The 10,268-nt window shown below is 43.9% G+C and overlaps 1 protein-coding gene across 1 annotated transcript; it reads left to right on the top strand.

The window, feature by feature from the left end:
- The first annotated feature begins 324 nt into the window (after window positions 1–324).
- Fbxw12 (F-box and WD repeat domain containing 12) lies at window positions 325–9,345 on the top strand. The gene is made up of 6 exons (XM_021207451.1): window positions 325–538; window positions 2,080–2,238; window positions 3,100–3,310; window positions 4,931–5,109; window positions 5,395–5,519; window positions 9,183–9,345. Exons 1-6 carry the CDS (start codon window positions 395–397, stop codon window positions 9,292–9,294), a joined length of 930 nt encoding a protein of 309 aa, XP_021063110.1. The 5' UTR covers window positions 325–394; the 3' UTR covers window positions 9,295–9,345.
- Window positions 9,346–10,268: the final 923 nt, after the last annotated feature.

Genomic DNA, 10,268 nt, shown 5'->3' with positions numbered 1-10,268 from the left:
TGGTTAAGAACGGCTGTGGTCTTAACTGCTGAGCCATCTTTCCAGCCCTGGGTTTCTTTTTCTTTTTTGAGATAGTCTTGTAATGTAGTCCCAACTGGCCTGCAACTTTGCACTGTAGACCAGACTTGCCTAAAGCTGCTGTGACTTTCCTGCCTCTGCCTCCCTGGGCTGGGATTCTAGGCCTGTGCTACCATGTCCATGCTTAGAACTTTCATATTCTTTTCTTGTAAGAAGGGGTTCCAGACTGGACAAGGCTTCCAAATGAACCTGGTGGGTGAAAGCTGTTGAACTAGAGGTGCTCAGACATGATGATGCTCTTGTTCCCCAGGGTGTTTTGACCTGGGTAAGCCCAGTAGAGCCAGCCAGTATCAAGCTGTTGACTACCATCCCTGAGATGCACATTGCAGTCACTGTAGATATAGAATCAACTATCAAACTGTGGGACTGTCACAACGGTGAAGCTCTGGCGACTAACAACATGTTCTCTCCCTGTCAGTCATTGAAAGCTGTCTTTACCAAGGATGGCCCGATTGTCTTGGTAAGTGACCCCCAAATCTGGAAGAGTCAAAAAGAACAAAACACTTGCTAATTTTAGGTCCCATTACTGTCAAAACTCAACTTGCCTTCTAGGAGTGTCTGCAAACCCTGAGAGTCAATCACAGTATACCATAAACATGGCCATCCCTTAGCCTTTGACCTATTTCATGTACATTTCCATAAGCCATTCTCTTAAAAATATCATTTTAAAATTCTTTCCTAGTATCTGGGGAGAGATGGCTCAGTGGGTAGCAGTGTTTGCTATGCAAGACTTGGGTTCAATTCCCTGACACTCACATAAAAAGTGGGATGTGGCTAAGTGTGCCTTTAACCCCAGTGTTGCTGGGGAAGGAAACATAAGGGTCATTGGGACTAAACTGCTGGTAGCCAGGTTCAATAAGAGACTCTGAGGAAATCAAGAGAAGAGTGATCTAATAGGGTACCTGGCTTCCTTCTCTGGTTCCCAGATATGTAATCTACATAAACATACATAAATATACATATAAAACACACATACAAACACACACAGAGAGAGACAATTTTTCTAAGTGATTTTACATCTTCTTTTCTTTGAAATGTTTATTATTGCTGAACCCATGAATTTGGGTAGGGACAACAGAGAGAAAAATGTGAATTTTATCGGATATTAAGAAAAAAAGATAGGGGCTGGTGAGATGGCTCTCCGAAGGTCTGGAGTTCAAATCCCAGCAACCACATGGTGGCTCACAACCACAGGTAATGAGATCTGACGCCCTCTTCTGGTGTGTCCAAAGACAGTTACAGTGTACTTACATATAATAAATAAATAAATCTTTAAAAAAAAAAAGAAAAGAAAAAAGAAAAAAAGATAATGTTGATGTCCCAGTGAGTCCTAGGGAAAAGTGTTTTAGGGCTTAGAAAATCTTTACATATACCCTACCTCATGTGTTTGAGACAGAGACTCATGATGTAGTCCTGGAGAGCCTAGAACTTACTGTGTAGACTTGTGTGGTCTAACTCACAGAGATGAGAATGATTCTGCCTGTTGAGTATTGGGATTAAAGATAATATGCTACCATGCCCTATAAAAGTTTCTTTTAAAAAATCCTTTAGGGCATGGTGTTGCATGTCACAGAGGCAAGTGAATCTCTTGAGTTTGGGGTCAGCCTGGTCTACAGAGTGAGTTCCAGGAGAGCCAGGGCTACACAGAGACCCTGGGATTGAATCTTTTCTCTCTCTCTCTCTCTCTCTCTCTCTCTCTCTCTCNCNCACNCACACACACACACACACACACACACACACATTCTTTCTGTCTCTCCCTCTGTCTGTCTCTGTCTCTCTGTATCTCTCTCTCTCCCCACAGTTTCCTACTGAGTCATTCCCCCAGGTCTAGAGAGCCTTCTTCCATGGGATCAGCGCAGACNCTCTGTGAGGCAGGCTGGTCACAGCTTTGGGTCTCGGTACTGGACGTGAAGACACAGTGGTGTATCTCAGAGCAGAGAACACTGCTTCCTCCATGCTTAACCTTCCCCCACTGACCGGGTGCTGCTGCTCTGATTTCAGATAGGTGATACCTTGGGTAACCTCTACATCTTCAGGATTCCAGATTTACACCTCATTTCCAGACACAATGTATTCCCACATGGTATTGATGAACTCTACTGCTCTCCTCAGAAGAAATGGGTCTATCTGAGTAGGAAACACCCACATATCTTGCCAAAGGTAGGTGTGTTCTAGCGACTCCAAGGTGAAGGTGGGAGACAGTGGGAAGGTTGAGCCCTCAGGGAGGTTCAGGCAGGCCACTCCCCCTCTCCTAAGCTCTATCATAAGAAAAGCCATCTGACAGTCAGGAAAGAATAATGTGTTGGAAGCAGTCATGTGACCAGTCACAATGGCAAATGTCTATTACTGAAGTGTCCTTGAAATGTGGCTCAGCCAAAGGATGAAGGCAGGTGAAATAACAGTCCCCAGAAACCTTTGTTAACCCTGAACTCAAAGCAATTTTAGATCACTGGCTGACATGCTCACCAGTGGCTGGTGCATTTCAGATAAGTGCTACCATACCCAGTGCTTTATACACTGCCTTCTCTCTTAACTGCCAGCTCTCTGGTGCCTGGTTCCTAGGTACTGTGAGAGCTCAGAGGCCAAGTACTCCTCAGGACCCAAGCATATTTATTTGGTTTTATACATCAATATATTATTAAAGCAGCCTGGGTTATACTATGACAGTCTCAATGTCTCATTAAAAAATATAGTCCAGCACAGCCCTGGACTGGTCCTCTGCACAGGGAAAATGTACTTAACCAAGCTCTGCCTGAGGCATCCATTGCAGTAGGATAACTGAGGTGCCCTTTGACCTGAGTCAGGGACTCCATTCTGTCTCTGAATGTGATGGGAGGGGCAGGAAGAGGGGTGAGCTATTCCAACCCTGAGTGGGAGCAATGACTGCTCCACCCTGTCCTGTGTGAAGAACAGATGCAGCCACTCGTGGGTTTCTTTAGAAAGCCCCTTGTCTTGAGTGTGCTTGGGCCAGGCTGCAGAGATTTACTCTTCATTGATTCCACTGGGCAATACTCTCTGCAGGTGTTTTACATGAACAGCTTACTGAGGACATCAGAATTCTCTGACCCAGTGTCTACTGATCTCGAATTTTCCTTATGCCAAAGAGCATTCTGGACCCCAAGAAGGGAAGACAGGATAACCCTGATGTCCATACGTGGCCCCAAAAAAATCACAAAGTTTATCACATTTGATATGGAGCTGGAAGAGATCGGGAACAAAATAAGTGTTAAAGGTAAACCTTAGAAATTTCTCAAGCCTAACATGGTGGCAGAAGCCCAAAATCAGGAGACTGAGTCAGGAAACCCTCATAGAGGCTGCTGTCTCACAAACAGAAAAGATGGAGATGACAAGATGGTTTAGCATGTGCACATGCATACATGCACCCACACAGACGTGTGTATACACCCACACAGATGTACACAAACACACACACACACACAGATAAAATTAAAAATATAACAATAAAAGGCCAAGCAAGGCAGTGCACATCTTTAATCCCAGCATCCAGGAGGAGACACAGGCAGATCTCTCCAGGTTCCAGGCCAGCCTGAAGTATGCAGTGAGTACCAGGTAGCCATGGATGTATAGTGAGACTTTGTCTCAAGAACAAAAACTCCTTTTGACAAGCAATAAAGAACTATATTATGGGGTGGGAAAGTGTTTAGGGCAGTGGTTCTCTACCTATGGGTTGTGAACCCTATGGCAAATTTCTATCTTCAAAAATACTTAAGTCACCAATCTTAACAGTAACAAAATTGCCATTATGAAGAAGCAATGAAAGTACCTCTATGGCAGGACAGACCCCCTCCCCGCACTGCCGCATGAGAACTGCATTAAAGTTCAGTAGGAAGCATTAGGACATTGAGAAGCACTGGCTAGAGGCTAGAGACACTTACCTACCAAGCCTGGATGCCTAGTTCATTTCCTGGGGTACCACATGATGGAGGAGAGATCCAAATCCCTCAAGTGGTCCCCTGACCCCACATGTGTGCTTCTGGCATGAATACCTACACAAACATAATAATGTAAAAGTGATTTTTTTTTAACTTTTTTATTAGATATTTTCTTTATTTACATTTCTAATGTTATCCCCTTTCCTAGTTTCCCTTCCAAAAACCCCCATCCCTTCCCCCCTCCCCCTGCTCACCGACCCACCCACTCCTGCTTCCTGGCCCTGGCATTCCCCTATACTGAGGCATAGAACCTTCACATGACCAAGGGCCTTTCCTCCCATTGATGACTGACTAGGCAATCCTTGGTTACATATGGAACTAGAGTCCTGAGTCCCACCATGTGTTTTCTTTGGATGGTTGGTGGTTTAGTCCCAGGAAGTTCTGGAGATACTGGTTAGTTCATATTGTTGTTTCTCCAATGGGGCTGTAAACCCCTTCAGTTCCTTGGTTCCTTCCTCTAGCTCCTTCAGTGGGGATCCTGTGCTCCATCCAATGGATGGCTGTGAGCATCCACTTCTGTATTTGTCAGGCATGGGCAGAATCTCTCAGAAGAGAGCTATATCAGGCTCCTGTAAGCAAGCAACTGCCACAGAGGAGGGAGTGACACAGTCCACACGAGAGAGAGCGTAGGAAATGTGTCACTCGCTCGCCGAATCCTCACTCATCTGTAACCGAGACCCCATTCCACGCAGATAGGAGACCCCCCAAAGGAGGCAGTCTGTGGCAGTCATGGACTCGTCAGGACATGAACTTGACAGAGCAATGGACTGTTTTCATTGTCTCTTTCAGACTAGCATGCCATGGAAGGAGGGATGTGCTTTTCAGTGAACATTAAGGATTTTGCTCTTACTTAAATGAATGAAAAACATGCCTCTGTAATTTCTGTTTGTTTGGAACAGAGCAAGTCTTTGCAAAATTCTCATTGGAAGAATATGAGAGGAGACCAGAATGGTATGGAGTCAGTGATAAGGACGTGATTGTTTGTTCAACTGGATCCTCTCTCTTGCTCTTCAACCTTAACGGTCTCCTTCTGCAGACATTTCAGTACTGCCCAGAAGAGATCTTGAGACTATGGGTGGTAAGTTTGGAATGTTTCCCTTCCAGTGGGGCTTTTAAAAAAGATTAACATTTTTTTAAACGTCATTCTGTTGGGGTGTGCGCATGTGCACTTGTCTGTGCATGCGCACTGGCAGAGGTCACAGGCAGACTCCTGGTGTTAGTCTCTCTCTTTTCCCTTTCCATGGGTTCAGAGCATCAGGCTTGCTCAGCAAGTGCCTTTACCTGATGAGCCTCTCCTAGCCCTCTCCCTGCCCTTTGATCTGACATTGACTCCAGCCTACTGTCACTTGGGTGTTCTTTGAAGGACCCGGTTCATGTCATTGTCTCGTGTAATGATGGCTCTTTGGATGTGTACACATGGGAGGAGAGAAGCCTGCAGCTGAATAAGTGTTATCGGCTGCAAAACAGGAGATATCTGCCACCAGAAGGGTAAGTTCTGCTTCTTGACTTAAACTGAACAGTAATTTTACAACATTTCTGGGCTGAGAGAGATGACTCAGCTCTTAAGAGCACTGGCGGCTCTTCCAGAGGACTTCGGTCCAATCCCCAGCATCCACATGGCAGCTCACACCTGTCTGTAACTCCAGTTCCAGGGCATCTGACTGACACCTTCACATCAATGCAGTGAAAGTAAAGTTAAACATATTGAAAATTTCTTTGAAAAATGCATTTTTAAAACAGAAATGAACTTTCTATAAAATATATGACTAAATTTATGATCTCCAGCATCAAACAGAACAGACATTGGTTATGTATGTGTAATATTTAAGAAGCAGACGGAGGAGGATTTTGAAGTGCAAGGTCACCTTCTGCTATGTAGGAAGTTTGGCAGCCAGATTGGGTTCATTGCAAAACCATCACAATCAAAAAAACAGGAACTGGCTAAGCGTAACACACACCTTTTCTCCCAGCACTGGGGAGGCAGACTCAAGTGGCTACCTTGTCAATTCCATGCCAGGCTGGTCTACATAGTGAGTCCCAGAACAACCAGAGTTCTAGAGAGAGATTATGTACTAGGCAAGAAGGGAGGGAAAAGAAAGAATTGCTAGTTCTTGGGATCTCGGCACAAACAGTTAAGTCAACAGTCTCAGGCCCACAGTAGAAGTGGGGGAACTATTTCTTCATATCTTGTCTTTAATGGCAGGATGGGTTCTCCTGAGTGTGCCCCCCCCCTAGGGTTACTTCATCAGTGAGTTGCTATTACCTCCATTTGGCTAAATTTCCTTTGAGTTTTACTTGCCTTATTCCAAGATATTTTCAGTGATCATGGTGTGGTGATATAGGACCCAAACCCTACACCAATGTTGCTGAAGCAAATGTTGATTGCCAGTTAACAAGACACCTTTAACCCGTCTCCAAAACAAAAAGGAAGAGAAAAAAATGAGTCCCCCTCTTAGAGGATTCCTCTGTGTAGCATATGCAGTCTTGGAAACAGGCTGGCCATGAACTCCCCCTGAGATGCACCTGTCTCTGCCTCCAGAGTGCTGGGACTAAAGGTTTTTGCCCACAGTCCCTTTTCAAAAAGGGTCAAAGGCACATGACAATATAGCAAGATAATTTATATTACATGTATGACTTAAAGATATTTCTCTCTCTGAACATAGTGGCACAGCTCTATAATTCCAGCATGCAGGAAACTGAGGCAGAAGAATTACCTCAAGTTTGAGGCTAGCATATGCTACATTCAAATTCAATGCTATTCTGGACTATAAAGTGAAACCTTATTTCAAATTTTTTCCCACACTCTGTGGAGGTTATCTTCATTCACTTGATTGATTGATTGATTGATTGGTAGTGGTGGTGTTTGGTACATTCTGATGTATTTGTTTGTTTGTTTCCTCCACTGTGCTGTGGAGACTTTGTAGTTTGATTCAGTCCCATTTGTCAATTCTTGCTTTGGTGGCTGCTACTGGGGAGTCCCTAGTCAAGAACTCCTGCCTAGACCCAAGTCATGGAGCTTTTTCTACAGATTCTCTCTTAGTCACTTTCCAGTCTCAGATCTAGTCTTTCCTTCAATGAGTTATGAGATGATTATTGAATTATTGAGTAGTGGAAAGTATAAGAATGTGTTGAATCTTTTGAATCTTCCTGACACCATTTATTGATGAGCCTATTCCTTTTCCTCAAAAAAAAAAAAAAATCAACAAATGATAAAAGTGCAGGTTCTCCTCCTAGGCTGTGATGCGTGTGTTTGATGATATGATCATTAATTCTGCTTTGGTCCCAGCAGCTTGCTGTGATGTATTTTAAAATCTGACACTGTAATAGCTTCAGTTTTGTTGTTTTGCTCAAGAAGGCCTTGGCTGTGTGAAGTGTGTGTGTGTGTGTGTGTGTGTGTTTGAGTATGTGCATGTATGTTTTTTTTTATTAACACATCTTGTATACACCCAGACTGGACTCAAATTTGCTCTGCAGTATATATCCAATGCTTGCCTTGAATTCCTGAACCTGCTTCCTCAGGCTCAGTGTGGGTTTTTTATATTGGTATTAGTTTCTTCTTTTCGGGATTTGGAAAGGGCACTACCATGTACTTCTGGCTTCTATGATGTGCTGAAACATCCCTTGTCATGGGGTCTGTCATTCTATAGATGATCAGGTGTAATGTCCCTCTGATTTCAAGTTTTTTGTTTAAATTTAGAAACTTGATCTTGGTGAATCTAGTGTCAATGGTTGGAGCTTAATGTATTTGGGCTTGACCTGCCTTTGACTCTGTAGACTTACCAGTTTGGGGAAGGTATTTTGTCTTTCTTCTGCTGAGAGAGTGAATCCAGGGTCTTGTACATGTAAAGGATGAACTTTGATAAAGAACTTTACCCCAGAATTTCAGGGAGTTTTGCTGTGTCTGCCACATCCCAGGTGGAGAGAGGTGGGGGTGCCATTATTACCACCTCAGTGCAAAGCAGAATAAGGGTGTGGATGACAGGTTTCAACTAGAGTCTGCAAGGTCACGGGCAGGAGGATGTGTAATTGCCCAGGGCAGGCCTCACACTTATGAGCTCCTGAGTGATCTGTTAGAGGTTTCCCACAGTAGTAAACAGAATGACTGACATGTGCCCCACCATCTCCACGCCCCCTAGTGGGGAGGGGATGCATTGCTATATTTACTCTGAGTGGACCAAGTTTGGTTAAGCAAACAAAATTCAATTTTAAAATAAAATTTTTATAGTAAATCTTTGGGGTTTTTTCTGAGACAAGATCACTCTATGTAGCCTAGACTAACCTCAAACTTCCTCAAACTCTGTCAATTCTCTGGCCTCAGCTCCTAAGTTGAAGTGATTTATAGGTATGTGGCATCACACCCTGCTTCTCTCCCTGTTCTTAAGCTGGGTAATGTACTGAACAAGTGAGAATTGAGAAGTGGTTCAGAGGTCTATTGCAGAAGGCTGGGATTGGAACTCCTGCTATGGATGATAGTCCTCCTTGACCAATGTGTGCAGTTACTCAAAATTAACCTGAAATGGCTCAGCAGTTTAGGCAACTGCCACCAAGCCAGACAAGTTCAGTCTCTGGAACCTGCTTGGTGAAAGGACAGATCTCATTCCCACAAGTTATTATCTATTCACTCCAAGCATCGGAGCATATGCATGTATTCCAGGACACACATGTACAGGCACACATAGGCACACACACCCATGTATGCTGGTGCACAGGCATAAGCACACATGTATGCTGTCACATATGCATACACAGGCATGCACACAAAGGCAAGTACCCACTCAGGTACACACAGACACATACCTACACACACAGGCACACACACACATGAGTACACATATACACATACATACATGACAACTAAGTATATTTTTGTTTATTTTATGTATATGATTACACACCAGAACAGGGCATTGGATCCCATTACAGATGGTTGTGAACCAACATGTGGTTACTGGGAACTGAACTCAGGACCTCTGGAAGACCAGTCAGTGCTCTAAACCACTGAACCATCTCTCCAGCCCCAAACAAATAAGTATTTAAAAGTTTTAAACAAATTCAGGACTGTGATGAAAAGACAGTTCTTTAATTATCAGTTGATATACCTTGCTCCCATTTGAGTACTGACATCTTGTTTTTCCCCCTCCCCTTTGGCAGCCTCATTAACAAAACACTATGTGACGATGTGAGCATAATTCAAGTGATAACAAATCGAACCACCCCCTGCTTTCTGATGGCATATATCTTGAAGTCTGCTCTTGAAAACTGAGTGGGTTAAGTGTCCTCTTCCTCAATGATAATAAAGGTCTATTTGCAAGCACAGGCTGGTGATTTCAGTGTTGCTAAGCAGTGAAGAGGCCAAATGTGGCGGTACACACCTTTAATCCTGACACTGGGGAGGCACAGGCAGGTGGAAGATCTGAGTTCTGAGGCCAGCCTGGTCTACAGAGCTAGTTCCAGGCCAACCAGGGCCACATCATGAGAACCTATCTCTGAACCAAGCGCCATGGCTAGATGAGCAAGCCATTTGGCTGTGACATCTGTCATGTCATTGCTATAGGGTTGAATCAGATGAGAAGGCCATGTAAGCAGTTTATTGCTGCAGAAGCCATGTGGCAATTTTTTTTTAAAAAAATTATTTTGAAACTATAATTATCCCTTCCCCACTTCCTCCTTTAAACCTTCCCATATACCTCTCCTCACTACTCTCTTGAATTCTTGTCTTGAATTCTTGGCTGCATTTTTATTCTCAAACCACTTCTGAAATCAAGGGCACATGGGCTGGAGAGATGGCTCAGCAGTGAAGCCCACTGGCTGCTCTTCCAGAGGACCTGGGTTCAGTTGCTATCACACAGACAGCAGCTAACAACTGTCTGTAACTCCAGTTCCAGGGGAGATGATATCATTAACACAGACATACATATAGGCAACAGCAACACACATAAAATCTTTTCTTAAAAAAAAGAAAAGAAGTAGAGTGTCACTACCGTCTTCAACCTGCAGAAAAGAAGTGACAAAAACCAATGTCCTTCTCAAAGTAGTTTATTCAGGAACATAACTATGTGCAGTAAAAAGATCCCCCGACCTCTCTCGGCCATCCCCTTTTATACCCTCTAGTCCACTCCCCATCACCCCATTCCACGTAGGCACAGTTCATTGGCACAGGACTACATTCATCACATCATCTGATCTTTTGTCATGGTGCATCTGTGCAGTGCAGTTTAACGGATGTGGCTATCTTGA

This window comes from Mus pahari, chromosome 10 (genome assembly GCF_900095145.1).
Source record: "Mus pahari chromosome 10, PAHARI_EIJ_v1.1, whole genome shotgun sequence".
NCBI classification, from domain to species: domain Eukaryota; kingdom Metazoa; phylum Chordata; class Mammalia; order Rodentia; family Muridae; genus Mus; species Mus pahari.
This window is presented reverse-complemented; position numbering and strand designations above follow the sequence as displayed.